Source organism: Talpa occidentalis, unplaced genomic scaffold, assembly GCF_014898055.3.
Source record: "Talpa occidentalis isolate TD23 unplaced genomic scaffold, MPIMG_talOcc4v2.1 talOcc4.12, whole genome shotgun sequence".
Taxonomy (NCBI): domain Eukaryota; kingdom Metazoa; phylum Chordata; class Mammalia; order Eulipotyphla; family Talpidae; genus Talpa; species Talpa occidentalis.
In genome coordinates this window covers 94682151-94698222 of record NW_023601212.1, presented here as the reverse complement: position 1 = coordinate 94698222, position 16072 = coordinate 94682151, and the positions used below count along the sequence as shown (strand labels likewise).

Here is a 16072-nt window from a genome sequence, read left to right as displayed (position 1 = left end):
TCCATCACGGTTCTACCCGCTCACTGTGGAAATACATGACAACAGCTGTGTTTGTGTTTACACCCCAGATCTAAAACTTAATTTTCCTTGCCTACATAAGGGAAGCCATTTTGTTTCAGGCAAATTATTATAGTATTCTGCCATTAAAAAAAAAAAAAACATAACTAACATTTGCACACTTTCAAGTTTACAAAGCACATTAACTTCTATTTACTCTCTAGATCACCTTTAAAAAGTCCTAAGACAGCTCTAGGCCACATCATCCTGCTCCTCACCCCCAACGTATAAATGGGGAAAAATGAGGTCAACAAGGGGAAGTGGCTTGGCCCAAGCCATCCGCTCCCAAGTGCACAACTCAAGTGTAAATTTCTACTTTCACATATCAGGGAGTCATTCTATGTGTTTGACTGTTAGCTCTGGATAATTCTTAGGGTTACCTTTTCAGTTTCTAAAGTCTCAACATGAATGCCTTTGGGATACCTAAAGAAAGAAAATTGACATCAGTAGATGAGACAATGACAGCTAAAAACCTAAGTATTTTAAAAGCAATTATATAACTATAACTTAATTAAATCAGTAAGTTTTATTAAATCTGAAGCAAGTCTTATTACAATGACAACTTTTCAGCAAATCAATTCTGTGCTAAATATCTCCTTACCTCTGTTGTTAAACACATAGGAAAGTATCTGATTTCAAATTAATTTCTTAGGGCTTAGGTACTTTCTAAAATGTCTTCCATCATGTAAGACAGTCAACTCACAACCACACAGTCAAACCTTGCATAGTAATACCTATTTCCTAACTGAAACTTTGAAGGTCTTTTAGATTGTGTGGGGTATTTACAAGGGGAATTTCAGATGAGTGACCCTGCTGTATTTGGCAAGTTAGTTTGCATCGACCAAGGACATGCAAGATCTAGAACCCATGAGGATAACACGACAGGAAAGAGCTTGGTCAAACAACCACAGCTCACTTCCAGTTTCATTCAAAGTGATTTCAGTATACATGTCATTGGCGACTCTGAGAGAACAAGAATGCCAACCAAGTCAATCCCTCTGTCTACTACTGATGTTCAATTTCAGGGTTAAAGACCCACTTAAAAACACAATGAAATCAATGGAAACAGCCCAGAAAAAAACAAGCACGAAATTTTGCTTATTATTTCATGGAATTCATATACTTCCTTAAACTACCCATGGATTAACCCCAAGTTAAGAATCCCTTCAGAAAAAGGATTCACCTGAGTATTTATTACCTATCTTCAAGGAACAAAAACATTATACATCCAAAACTTAACGGATAGGGCTTTAATGTATCCACTAAGAAGCAAAGAAAAAAAAAATAAATTAAGTAGGTATTCAACTCTAGGACGCAAATGGAAATGACAAGAGAATGGAGCACTGCCCAAGTTCCTGGGATGGCCAAATCACCACGAACTGCAGAATTTCAGAATGTGAAAGAGAGCATAGTTAGCTTTCAAATCCTGGGCCCCTCACAGAGCAGTTACATAGTAAAATAAACACTTACTTCCAACTCAAAGTCTGATAAATTAGTTTTCTTTGGAACCTATTTAAAAAAAAAGAAAAGGCACTGATTTTGGCTCATTAAAAGCAAATCCTAACTGCTCAAGCCCTGACTGGGAAGACAATGTTTAAAAGCCACTTCATTAGCAGTGACAAGTGATACACAAACAAAAACAGGCGGGATACCTGAGGTGGGAGAAGTCACCACTTCTCTTCCTCAAAATGTCTTTCAATGTTTTTCTAGAGGGGCCTCCCTGGTGGTGCAAAGGGTTCAGCACAGTACTATGAAGCTGTCCACAGCCTCTGCAGCACAAGTTCAATCCCCAGCCAGGGAGCTACCCACATGGCACAGCAGACCTCCCCTGTCTGGCCCGCTGCTCCCCTCAGCAGTGTATTTCAGTAGATCTGCCTGTTCTGCTCCCCACTCTGTCTCTGGTGAATCCTCTCACCCCCCCATCCCGTACCTCTGGCCTGTACCCCAGTTCTTGTGTGCATAAATAAATCAATCTTTAAAATAATAATAATATTATTTTTCTAGAGAGGTAGATGTTCCTGTCTAACTGAATCATTACTTGCAGTAGCTTTCTAAAGGGAGTTTACAGTAGACAGATGCATTAAAATACTTTTGTAAGCCAGTAAAAGGGAAGATGTTCAAGGTGCTGGCTCCTTGGAACACTGAAGTTGCTATTGCAGAGAGAAATTAAAAGGCAGAAGTGCCTGTGTGCAAATTCTTCGCCTCAGAAACCTGCATGTACTAATCACTCCTTGAGACTAAAATAATCGGGTTGCTCTTGAGCATAATTTCAAGTCAGAGCTGCACGATGGTTTTCTCCCCTCCAGGGTAGGACAAAGGCCGCATTCAATGTCTAAATGTACCACCATCCCACCGCAGTAACGCTAAAGTTAGCGCTCGAACCTTGGAACATACTTGTAATAAAAGGACTGTTTGTGAAGGTGTTTTTAAAAGACCAAATACAGCACATACCAAAAAACATCTACCTGTCCAAAAAAAGATATGGGTAAATGTTCAGGGTAACTAACCCAGTACACGGCTCTAAGTCCAAGTTCTGATTTTCTTCACTTTGTAATAAATCTTCTATTTTCTCTCTGAGAAATCAGAATGGAATACAAACATAATCAGCAATATGAAAGTCATCAACCAACACAATCATCCTCCTCAAATGCAATCTAAATTTGAACAGGACAAATTAATTTTATCTAATCATGTTATAACTTTTTAGTTCAGTATACCTTAAAGAAGAAGACTTTATTTGGGCATATACTTTTTCTGGCTGTTGTTGACGAATCAGTGACCACTTCTCAAGGATTCATCAATACCAGTGATATAAATTTTCATTTTCTAATAAAGCAGCTATATGGAGAACTAAACTAAGCAAAGTCAGCCACTACTCCAGCAGCACCTCTGCTTGTCAGAAATGCCGTGAGAGGAAGAACATGGACATGTTGCAAATATGTGGATGGGCCTGTTTTACTCTCCTGACTTCAGGGAAAATAGCTAGTGGTCACAGAGGTCACCCACTTGCTCATGGTCCCTTTCCTAGTGATACGTGGCAAGTCTCAGCACCATACACAGACCTGGGCTTACAATCCGTGATCTCACATGAGCCCAAATGAGCCTCAACCCAGCCCTGCCATGCGCCGCTGCCTGCGCCTGAGCAAGCTGGTGCTATGCAGCATGAGACCCACAAGTCTTTCCCCACGTACATCGCTTGATGTACATTTTGGTCTTCGAGAAGGAACTTACACCACTTGGTCAATGAACTTCTTCTGGTCTTCAGGAATCGTCACGGGGCACTTGGAGGTGTTGGGAGAGACGTAGGACAGGGCCCCTGGCCCGCTGGACTGTGAGCGCTTCTCATCGTATTGCTCTCTTAGCTGTCTTTCCTCCTCCTGGTTTAAATAGGGAATCCCTAGAGGTAATTTCAAAGAGAATACATCAGCAGAAGTAACTGTTTAACATATGAAAATGTTAAACTCTAAAACACATCTAAAATACTCAGAGAAGACTTGCCATATCAGAATGTAATCTCTAAAAAAGAAGAGAAAATGCAAATGATTTTGAAATCTGTTTGCCTGTGCCTTCACTCACTCATTCATTCTTTCAACAAATATTTACTGGGCATACACTCTGTGACAGGCACCAGATCAGACATGGGGACCTAACAGTGAACAAGAGATACATTCTGCTCCATAACAGAGGGAACGATGTCAGAGAGGGTGATCAGAGGTCACTGTGAGGAAGACTCAAAGGGTAAGAATGGATCAGACATGCAAAGAGCTAGGGGGACGGTGTTTCAGGCAGAGGAACAAGTATAAATGCCCGGAGGATGGAAATGGCTTAGACTGTTTCAAAAACAGCCAAGAAGTTGATATGGCCAGAAACAGTGAGCAGAATGGCAAACCTCGGGTTTGAGAGGCTGGATCGAGATTACACAGGTCCTTCACCAACTACAATAAGAGTTTATTTTCTTCTAAGAGCACTGGGATACCCTTAGAAGGTTTTAAACAAGATCATTACATTATCTGCCTTTAAAAGACCATTTTGACTCTTATGAGAGTTGAAGTAGGGAGGTCAGTTAGCAGCAACTGTCCACTGCAATTGTCCAAGCAAGTCATAATTGTCCAGATGCAAGGTCAGCAAACCTTTTCTCAAAAGTGACAGAGTAAATGTTTTAAGCTTGTGGGGCATGTGGTGATCTCAGCAGCAACCACTCAACTCTGCTCCTGTAATGCAAAAACAGTCCTCATGACAAGTAAGTGAACAGCCTGGTTGTAACACTTACTGTATCCCAATAAAACTAGATTTATGGAAAAGGCAGCAGGTCATAGTTTGTTACACTTGCTTAGGCTCTAAAGATGGCGCGAATGTTTTCAGAGATAGGAGAGAGAATTTGCTGATATACTGGAGGTTTGGTCAGAGGTAAAGCAAAAGAAAAGCCAAAAATGACACCTAGCTATTGGGTTTAAGCAACTGGGAAAATGGTGATTGGCCACTTATTAGTTTCCCCAGAAAACTAGGCAAAGAATAGGCCAGGGCACAAGTGATGAAAATCAAAAGCCTATCACTCAAGAGAAAGGTATTAACATATAAACGCAGGTCTCATCAGGACACACCTGACCTTAAAAGCCACAGACATGAACAAACTTGAAGAAGAATGAAATTAGAAAATCACCATTCACCAAAGACAATGATTGTTTTAAGCAGGAATCATCAGTGGCTGTGAAAACTAATTGGCTAAAAAAGTCATCAATAGTTAAATGAAATTAATGCCTCTGAAATGTACACTCAAAAATGGTTAAGATGGTAATTTTTATGTGTATTGTAAGAGTTACCATCAGCAGTAACGGGACATGGGGACATCATGGTCTCCTGACGGTATCTGGAGAAGCTCACACACTCATTTGTCATATTCCTGTCCAAATGAGTGAGGGCATTTGGGCTTATTTGAGGATATCAGGAAAGGCAATTTACAAAGTGACTGGCCTCCGCTATGCAAAAAAGTCAAGGCATTAATAAGATTGTTATCTTATGACAATTAACAGATTGTAAAGACAATCTGTCCAAAGACAGATTGGACATCAGTGGTGGGTGTGGGGTGATATACTCAGTTGTGGAGGTGAGACACTGTACAGCTGAAAAGTACACAATGTTCCAAATGAATGTTACCTCAATTTTTAAAAAAGGAAAGAAAAAAATAACGAACTAGAAGAAAGAAAAGGAAATCAAAGACAAGCTAAGAAACTTCTGAATTTTTAATAAGCAACATGATATGACAACTAAAGGCAAGGTGTGGTCCTGCAATGAACCAGACCAGGGGGATTTTCTTTTACTCTAAGGAGCAAAACTAACATCAGGTTTGTAAATGAGGTGACTGCACTGTAGCAGCATCAATTCTTCAACTGGATGACTGAGCTGTGGTAGAGTGTAAGAGAATGCTCTTGTTTTTAGGACATATACTGAAGTAATCAGGGACAAAGGGACATCAAGTCTATGACTCTAAAATGGTTGAGGAGAAAAATCACACACACACACACGTATGTAAGGAAAGAGTGACAAGGTGAGCCCAGTACAAGGCCAGCACTTGGTGAAGCAGAGGGAGGGGATCCAGAAGTCCTTTGTGCAGCAACAATTATGGAAGCTTGAAGTGATATCCAAGCACAAATTTTAAAATAAAAATAAGCAAGGTGAAATCATCTAAGACCAACCAGGAAAAGGAATTCTTAGAAGCTGGTGAGGCAGGAAGAACATGTCAGGAGACAGAGGAGTCAAGAGTAGGTGGGATGGAAAGCAGGAGTATGAAGAGTCCAGAAGGCACCAGGGGATAATCAACTGCATCAAATTCTATCAAAAGGTGGGATGAGGACAAAGAGGGGGCCACTGGGTGTAAGAACAAAGCAAGCCGCCCAGTCCCTGTCAGCAGAAGGGAGTCCAGGTGGAGCGGGAGGGGAAGAGGAAGAAACAGGCCAAGTGCAATGGAGGGAGAGAAAGCAAGGGAAGGAATGAAGAACAGTGATGGACCATGTGGGTTAGGAGAGGTTTCAAGACAGAGAAGGGGAAGGTAACAGATTGAAAAGCAATCGAGGTCAACAGACTGCTATGGTGAGGTACTAGGGTAAGTAAATGAGCAGAAAAGGCAGCCCATGGACTAGGTTAAGAAGCTCTGCACTTAACCCATGTTAGTAAAGACTGGTGGGAATGATCCAGTAAAGAAGAGGAAATAATGCAGGACAGAAGGCACACTGGAGGAGTCAGCGCTTGACATGGAGACAGGGACTCCTCTTTACTATAAAGGAAAGAAGCAAAAAGACTGGGCCCAGATGGGGTAGATTTGTGGATCTGTGGGTGAGAACACGAAGGAGCTCCTCTCTGTGGGCTTCTGTTTCTGCTGGAAAGATAAGGTCATCGGCTGGGGTGGGAGGTTTGGAGAAAGAAGTGGTTAAAAAAAGACATGTAAGAGAATTGGAAAGGGAATTTCTGAGTCATAAAGTAGGATTTTTGAGCATGACTGTGTGCTTATTTGAAGCTTGTGGCCATGAACTTAGAATGACAAATTAGCTCAGCTGTGCCATGTTTTCCAGCAATATTCAGGTGCTCAGACACAGAGACCGGGGGGTGGTCAGATCCATCCAGGGTTGGGATCTGCCAGGCCAAATGCAATGGAGGGAGAGAAAGCAAGGGAAGGAAGGAAGAACAGTGATGGACCATGTGGGTTAGGAGAGGTGTCAAGACAGAGAAGGGGAAAGTAACAGAGTAAAAAAGCAATCAAGGTCAACAGACTGCTGCGGTGAGGTACTAGGGTAAGTAAATGAGAAGTACAAGAAGTCGTGGTCTCAGAAACGCTGACGTGCAGGGGTGACAAGAAGCACAATGCTACCAATGGTGGAAACACTCAGGGAGGCAGAAGCAGAGCCTGGTTACTGCCTGGTCAAGAAACAGATGAGACAGCACATCCGCTGGTCATGCCGGCAGACATCATCTATAATAAGGAGACAGAAAGGATCAGAGAGAAAGAAGCCAAAGCTAAGGCTGTCAGGGAATGCAGGCCTATGAGGTCAGCAGAGAGAGAGGGACACAGCCCTGGGAGCTCTGGTTTCTGTAGAAGACGAGATTCAAGTGGGTTGAAAGTGGCACAGGAAAACAAGGATGCCTACCCCTGCCTGGCGGGCAATAGAGAGGTAAAAGCACCTGCATGTCAGAGGGTTGCAGGGGGGACATAACAAGGAGAGTCACCTGTCCACTTCAGATAAGGAAGTCTAAGGCACTTCTGAGAAGACCACCAGAAGAAAGGGCCTGGCACCGACGGAGCCTGAGTGGCAAGATTTGGTCAGGAAAAGTAGTCCTGGATCAGGTTTCAAAAGTATCAACAACAGCCTTGGGATAAGAGTCCTGGTCCTAACAGATGACCTCAGAGTGCCCATCCGGTGGTGACTAAAATATCCCAAGACAATGAGAATGAGGTGCACTCCAATTGGGCAGTTTCTCTTTTAGTTTTTTAAGAAAAAAAAAAACATCAGGAAACTAAGCATCTGAGTCTGCCTGAACCAGTTCCTTCAAAAACTTTGCACTTATTCCAAAGGAGTTCTCTAAATAAATTTAGAGTGCACATTTATAATGGTTTAGAGTCAAGTATGTGCCAAAGGAAAAAACATTCTTTTCTAATACCCAAATTGTGTCACCCATATGGTTCACCGACTATCTTAAGCAGTTTTGGCTTCAAACATTCTTTTCTAGTATTTCCCAAAATCACAATTATCCATAGAAATTAAGAGGCAGGGCCTCCCCTGGTGGCGCAGGCAGTTGAGCTCAGAGCTGTGCAGCTGTCTGCAGCCTCTGCAGTGCCGATTCAATCCCAGCTGGCCAGCGAGGGTCCCACATGGCGCAGCAGACCTCTCCTGTCTCTCCCACTGCTCCCCTCAGCAGTGTATTTTGTCACTCTGCCTGTTCTGTTCCCCACTGACTCTGGTGAATCCTCTCACCCTCCCATGCATCTGGCCTGTACCCCGGTTCTTGTATAAATAAATAAATAAATCTTTTTAAAAAAAAAGAAATTAAGAGGTAGCACCACTAAAGCAAGAAAACAATATGGCCTGCGGCAGGGGTTCTGGCCTCACCAAAAGACCATACCAAGGGAAAGACCATTTATTTGAAGCCTATGTTCTAGTTCTTTCATTGAGAAAAAAAAATTTCTACCTTACCTCACTCAATAATTTTATATTCACCAAGGAAAATACAATGTATGAGAATAATTACTCTAAAAAGCAGTTATCAACCTTATAAGGCCATAGGCTGAATATTATTGGAAAAATTGAAGGCTTTCCCAAACACTTTTCAGGAAGTAAAGGAAGGAAATCCAGTCTGGCATGCACTACTGCACTAATGTCTAGTATTCATTCATCAAACAGTCAACACTCACCTCCTTGATACAGCCCCACACACTGGGGCTATGGAAGGGGAGAGCACAGTCTCCTTCCTCAGGGAGTTCACCAGACCCACACCAGCAATTAGTCTGCCCAATGAGTGTGGCTCTATCTATGTAGACTTTTTCACCCATGAGAAACTGAGCCACTGTGCAATGATAAAACAAGCAGCAGCCGGAAAGGGAGCTTTTCATGACCGTGTCACTAGAATACCCTAACTTTTAAAGTTCACTGCCACTTGCTTCGCTGAGAGAAAACAGGGAAGCATATCCCGCAGGTGGCCCTTGAGGCAACTAAGTCACCCCAGTGGTGGAATAAAGTCCAGTAAATTCATGAGCTTAAGAGGCCTCATTAGAACTCAAAGAAGTAGCTTCTACTCTCCAGTTCACAGCTGGCTAAGCTTTAAGAGAATTTTTTAAAAGGCTAAAGGATGCTGGAACTCTGAGATTCTGTCTCAGGTGGCAGGCACAAAAAGAATTCTCAACCAAATCCAGATTTACAAACTTCAAAGTCAAGTCACAGATAATCTTACCATTGTGAAAAACTTTATTAAAATCAAATCCTTGGCTTGCTAGAAAGTCGATGCTGGAGCTCTGAAACAAGAGTAAACAGAACAAACATTTCGGTGATGGTCGTGGCAGTGGCAGGTATGTGCAGTGAAGCGGACAAGTAACTCAGGCGAATAATCAAAGGCGAACAGACAAGGGAGCACCAGCGACCTGTTAAGGGGAAAGGATTCTACCCCCAAGCTGCCAAATAGACCATTAATTCACGGAAACCCTCTGGGGGCCTTTCTTTAAAACTTAAAATACCAATCTCCTTTGTCTCACAATATTTAAGAAAAGTCCACTGGGTGAGCAGCTATTCTACCAACAGACAGAGAAATTCCTGATCTCTTTACTGATTATACTAAAAATAGAAAATGTATTATATAAACCACCCCAGGTTCAAGTTTAAGGTGGCTCTCACGGGCAAGTTAAGAGACAGCAAAATCCACCTCAAATCAGAGTCTAAGAACCCAAGATCTTAGCTGGATGTTCTTTATATTCAGGATCAACACAGAGAAAAGTTCTGGTAACAAGAATTACTCATTAAACACATCTAATACCTAGGGGGATTTGAAATGTTGCGGTAAACTTCAAAACAAGTAAATGAGAATGGCAAAGTCATAAAGTTTTTACCCAACCTGACTGAAGAGAGGGACTCACTACTGTAGCTGCTCTGATTTTCTTCCTGTTTTACATCAGAACATCTGAGGGGAACACACAGAAGTCCTCTTAGCCTGGGCCCTCACAGAACCACTTCTCCTGAACGGTCCTTGGACATGATACCTCCAGCCTAGCCTGGGGGACAGGGTACCGTCTCACCAGACTCAAGCCAGTGTTCGTAAATGTGCTGAAGTGTCTAGACTGAGAGAAGCTAGGCTTGTGGGGTTCCTCCGTGTGTTCTCCCCTTTTCTTTGTTGATTGGAGGCTCAGAGACAAATAGCTGAGACTTTCTTTGGCACAATCCTGTCTTCTAATCATACCAGAGTGATCATACCCTCATTTTTCTTTTCTTCCAATCTGTTTACTCATTTTTCAAATGTTAATCTTGAAAAATTTAACTCTCTAGAAGGTTTAATCCTCAGCTAAAAGGTAAAAACTGTATGTATCTTTATTCTCCAACACAAATTCCCTTTAAAAAGCAGTAGAATATCAAAAGGCAACCTTAACACAGACACACACACAAACCTGGGTGCATCATTTTCTATCACTCCAGGTTGTCAAGGGTTTAAAACAACCAACCTTCCCCTCCCATGCTGCTCGTCTTCCCTTTTTATACTTTTCTGACTTGGACCCCAAGACCCTTTCCCGTCCACCAGGCCAGAGTATAATTCTGAGCACCTCAACATTTCACCATGGACAGAGAAACAAAAGAAGGATCCTGGAAAGCCCCTGTGTCCCTCCTGTCACTAGACCTCCCAAAAATCCTAATTTCCATCATTTTCTTAAACCCAGAGTCAAAGATTCATCTATTCCCCTTGTGAAGCTCTCTATTTTCCACTCAACACCCTCTGGGTTGCACATTTCCACACTGTCTCATCAGCAAATCACAAAAGAAAGAAAACTCAATTATGCTACTAACCTGACAAACGAATTTGACATCTGGTGAGGATCTATTGAAGGGTTTCGGGAAAACGTAGAAGTTAAATGACTTTGTTATATACCTGAGTAAATAAGATCAAGGAGACTTAGAGGGTCATGTTATGCCATAACAACCACAACAAAATACCATCCATTTGTTAAGAAACCTACTTTGAATCTGTGTAGTCATATTTAAAAGTGCAAAGGCCAAACTGAAACAGCAAAAAGTCCATGGAATGCTGGAAAAAGGAAATAAAACATCTGTCAAAACAGTGTATATTAAATTCGAGCAACAGTGTTCTCAGTTAAGTGGTTTTTTTGTTTTTTCTTTTTCTTTTTTTTTTTTTACTTTGCGTAGAACTGGGGTATAGGCCAGAGGTGTGTGGGGGTTTGGGGGAGGGGGGTAGTGAGGGGAATCACCAGAGACAGAGTGGGGAGCAGAACAGGCAGATTTACTGAAATACACTGTTAAGGGGAGCAGTGGGCGAGACAGGAGAGGTCTGCTGTGCCATGTAGTTCAGCTCCCTGGCCTGGGATCGAACTCAGGCCAAAGCAGTGATAACACTGAGACTTAACCCCTAGACCACCAGAGAAGCCCCAAGGTGGCCCTTTTTGATTGCTCACTGTGACTTGGGCAGATTACTTCCAAAAATAACAGATTGTATATTGTGTATCAGAAGCATTATTAATTTATATGTGTCTCTTAATATTTTCCCAATTAAGTATTTAGCCACCCTCCAGAGCATCGTATTAGGCCTATTTCCAAATGTTAAAATAACTACACCTTCTCAACAATCAAATTAAAGTAAAATTACTAAATCTTCCCGAAAACGTTTTGCAGCAAACACTCACCTTTTTAAGCTTCTGATATCTTTCTTCTGGAGTGTCAAAACCATTTGTTAATGTGGTAACTGAAGGGCCATCACTGATACCTAGATTTTAAGAAGTTTTTGATTCATTAATAAATGCTAATGGAAAAATGTCAACCAAATATTCACTGGCTCTACAATTTCATACTCCTATGAATTAAGGTTAATTGGCAGTGCTCCTTACTTCTTTGAAATTAGCATTAATCTCACTGGCCATCAAGTTAAACCCTACAAGAATGAATACAGAGAAATGAGTGATTCAACTTGAGAATGGGCAGTTCCAGTGTCTACAATAGATTTCCAAACATTGTAATGACATGAGAAAACAATCTTGGACATTGAACAATGGAATTCTTTCAAAAGAATCCCAAAGTACACTGTTGTGAGAACACTGTATGGGTCAACAGTTTGGAGTAACATCTAAACAACCAAAGTATTTTCAAAGTCAATTTGAAATTATTTCTGTTGAAAACTTAGCTTCTGAGGGAACTGACTCCAACTAGAAACCACACGGTTAAAGTCAAGGATCGACTTTACCCCAAGCAGGGATTCCTTTAGAAGGAGCTAAAGAGTTTTTTACACGTGTAAAATCAGGAAGCAAAAGTTGGATACCTATCTCAAAGGAAGCCAACCGCTCATACAGTTCATACAATTTAAAATTACTCTTTATGCCAAAGAAAAAAATAGGGAAAAAACTTGCGATTTTAAGTGCTGCTAAAGTATTAAACGCACATACACATCCCCGCCAAAGTAGAAAATGAACACTTCCAAAAATGCATAATGGCACATCCTCATTTACCTGCAAAAACATGACCCTAAAGTCAGTCACCAAAGGACCATTTAGGCTCAGAGTAATCAAATGCATAAACAGAATTAGGCTGTGAGAAGCTGGAGAAGGGAGGGACGGGGAGCTCCTGCAGGGAGATTCAGTTTGGGAAGATGAAAAAGTTCTGCAGGTGGATGGCGGAGGTGGCTGTATGATGCTGTCAATGTGCTTAATGCCACTGAACCAAACTATAAACTCACTTGAAAATAGTGAAGCAAGGGGCCTCCCTGGTGGCGTAGGCAGTTGAACGCTGCACTGGGAAGCTGTCCACAGCCTCTGCAGTGCCAGCTCAATCCCTGCCAGCCGTGAGATACCCACATGGCATGGCAGACCTCTCCTGTCTAGAGGGCAGCACCCCTCAGCAGTGTATTTCAATCTGCCTGTTCTGCTCCCCGCTCTGTCTCTGGTGAATCCTCTCACCCTCCCATACATCTGGCCTGTACCCCGGTTCTTGTGTAAATAAATAAAGCTTTAAATAAATAAATAATTTTTTAAAAAAAGAAAATCGTGAAACTGGTCCATTTCACGTCATGTATCATTTCACCACACACACAAAAGACTGACCCTCAAGCTTTCCTACTGCAAACATGTCAAACTAGAGCAGCACCAAAACCATAATCTCTGTCTTCAACCTCAGAACTGAACCCATCACACACCCACAGCATTTCTCCCCGACCTCTGCAAGGTTTAAAAGGAAGTGAGGCATCTGGGCAGGTCGCCCAAGGCGACAGAGGGAGGAGTGGCCAGCAGACACTGGGGGGATTAGGGGGTCAGAAGAGCCGTGGCCATGCATTGCAACGAGGGGTACCTGAAAACTCCCCATCGATGGCGAAGAAGTCCGCCTCCTCTATGGCCTGGTACACTTTGTGAAGATTACTCTTAAAATCTGCGGAGAAACCGAGAAGAGGCTTAGAACCCGTAGCCTGGCTTCCTGCCCACAGGGGCCTCAGCTGAGCGGGGAAAGAAGGGGCTGAGCACAAGTCCTGGGGGGCCGCCCAGAGGGCAGGGACTCAAGTCCCGGGGTGTCCGGCCGGGTGGGGGGACAAGCCCTGAAGGTGCACGGATCGGCGGTGACAAGGCCCGAGAGGGTGTCCGGGCAGGCGGAGGACGGGCTCCCTAGGGGTGCACGGGCCAGAGGGGGGCAGGTCTCCCGGGGGGCTTCGGGGAGGCGACCCCCCAAGGAGCTGCCTCAGCCCCAGGCCCAGCTGAGCACACGGGCCGTGGTTGGGGCCTAACAGGCCGGGTGAGGGGAGTCTGGGGTTGCCTGGGGGGTGCACGCACTGCTTCTGATTATCTCCATGCTGCGAGCGGCCGCACCCCCGGCCCCGCGCGGGCCGCCTCCGCCGTTCCACGCGCAGAGTCCGGCCGCGGCTGGGGGACAGCGGCGGGGACCGCGGCGGCGAGTGCCGGAAACAGCGCCGCCAGCGCGCGGCTCGTGCGCCTGCGTCAGCCGCGGGGGCGGGGCCAGGGCGGGGCGGGGCCGGGGGCGGAGCCAGTGAGGGGCGGAGCTAGGAGAGGGGTAGGTCCCCCGGCCTCGGGGGCGTGGCCTGGCTCGCAAGCTGCAAAGCAGCGAGGACTTGGGGCATGGCTTGCAAGAAGCAGGCCTGATCTGATACCCAATCGGTGAACGAGTATTTCCTGGCTTCCTATTATGGGCCAGGCACTTTGAATGAGATGGGGAGACAGTGATGAAAACACAAGGCAAGCTTGCTGCCCCCTTTGGAGCTTAACAGGGAGGGAGAAAGAAAAGGAAGGCAGGAATCTAACTTGGCACATGCAAAAATAGTGAGTAGGGGGAGCTCCCTGGTGGCGCAAGGGGTTAGCCACAGGCTCTGCAGCACGAGTTCGATCCCCTGCCGGGCAGAGAGCAACCTACATGGTGCAGCAGACCTCTCCTGTCTCACCTGCTGCTCCCCTCAGCAGTGTACTTTGGTCAATCTGCCTGTTTTGTTACCCACTCTGTCTCTGGTGAATCGTCTCACCCCCACACCTCTGGCCTGTACCCCAGCTCTTGTATGCATAAATAAATAAATCTTTAAAAAAAAATAATGACTAGGGAAGGAAGAACAGTGGCTGCAGTAACAATGGGAGGAAGGGTTACTTGGAGACTTGATGGGGAAAGCAGAGCTGAGATATTGATCTACTGCACTGGCCCCTGGGAATATTGTGGTGGTCTTGCTTAAAGGAGTTTCAATTTGGTTTGAGGTTTGCCCCCATCCTGCAACTGTGTTGACACTGAGTAGTCCTCTAACCATGGGTTCAATCAATGAATTCACTTGGTCTTTTGCCAAAATTGAGTATGGTTGGTTGGTTAGAAGACCAACTTTCAAAGGCTGGCTCCACCGTTCACTGTTCTGGAACATAATGTGCCCTTCCTAAACCTCAAATTCCACCCAGTGAATGGAACTGTGTGGCAATCAGTGGTGATTATGCATGCGAATTATACAAGTAAATATGTAATTAGAATTCTGGCTTGCTATTCCATTTCTCTGCATTCACACCTTTTGGGCTTAAGAGAACTGCAATTTGAGCACAAAGCACTTGTGTTTTTTGAAAAGAAGATTACCACATCCCCCTCCCCCCCCCCAAAAGGAATTAATTGCACTAAAGAACAAATCAGTTTGGCCATGTTTTTCCCACCAGGTCCCATGAGTCCACTCTCTTTGTCTCATGAGTAGAAATTTACATAGAGGTAAGTATGCCCACTATCCCAAGGGTGGGCAACAGAGAGTGAATGTAGATTCCAGAATAAAGAGAGAATGGAGAGAGGAAACCAATATAACATGTATTCCTTTAAAAAAGAGAGATAACAGGTCCAAAATGGAGTCATTTGTGCTAAGCCCCATATCACCAAAGCTAACTTAACTATAGTTTCATCCTATCTCAGAAATGTAATCTTGAACCAATGAATTTGGAATCACCTGATCAGCTTCAGTGAAGTAAGCTGCCTACCTGGCCCCTGCCATCCTTGCTACCAACAATTTGTTCTTTCCTTGTCCACTCTTGTCTGCCAATAAATACTTGTTACTATGTACAGCTCCCTAGAGCACCTTTCTGTTTGCTATATGGAATGCTACCCAATTCATGAATGATTAAATAAAACGAATAAAATCTTAAGAATTTACTCAGTTGAATTTTGGGGTTTGTTTTAATCAAAGTAGTCAAACCTCAAGCTTGAAATGTCTCTCGGCCTTGTTCTTTCAACTTAAAAGTCTAATTTAGTAAGTACTATCCACATGTGGCCACAATGTTAAGTAATTTAAATTAAACAATTATCAAAACTTATTGCAGAACTACAGTAATCAAAACAGTGTGGTACTGGCACAAAGAAAGACAAAGAGACAAATAGAATAGAGGGTCAAAAAAACAGCTTTTGTAGCAATATACAGATTCAATGCTATTCCAATCAAAATCTCAATGGCATTCTTCAAAGAAATAGAACAATTATTGATGAAATTCATATGGAATCACCAAAAACCCCGAATAGCCAAAGCTCTACTGAAAAAAAAGGAAGGAAATGGAGGCATCACACTCCCAGACTTCAAACTCTACTACAAAGCCATAATCATCAAAACTGCATGGTATTGGAACAAGAACAGACATACAGACCAATGGAATCGAATAGAAAATCCAGAAATAAACCCACAGATTTATGGTCAACTAATCTTTGACAAAGGAGCAAAGACTATGCATTGGAGCAAAGAAAGTTTGTTCAATAAATGGTGCTGGGAAAACTGGGTCGCTACATGCAAAAGAATGAAGCTTGACCACTACCTCACACCATACACA

The 16072-nt window shown here is 43.4% G+C and overlaps 1 protein-coding gene across 1 annotated transcript in view; it reads right to left on the bottom strand.

Annotated features, from left to right (window-relative positions):
* The window catches only part of PARN (poly(A)-specific ribonuclease), a 129895-nt gene extending 116264 nt beyond the window's left edge, over positions 1–13631 (bottom strand). Inside the window, exons 1-10 of the mRNA XM_037507572.2 lie at positions 13565–13631; positions 13092–13169; positions 11441–11520; positions 10760–10827; positions 10590–10671; positions 8995–9055; positions 3289–3454; positions 2565–2630; positions 1528–1566; positions 438–480 (exon numbers count right to left, since the gene is read on the bottom strand). Of these exons, the coding sequence (XP_037363469.2) occupies positions 438–480; positions 1528–1566; positions 2565–2630; positions 3289–3454; positions 8995–9055; positions 10590–10671; positions 10760–10827; positions 11441–11520; positions 13092–13169; positions 13565–13583 (702 nt within the window). The 5' untranslated portion in view covers positions 13584–13631. The remainder of the gene's footprint in view (positions 1–437; positions 481–1527; positions 1567–2564; positions 2631–3288; positions 3455–8994; positions 9056–10589; positions 10672–10759; positions 10828–11440; positions 11521–13091; positions 13170–13564) is intronic.
* Positions 13632–16072: the final 2441 nt, after the last annotated feature.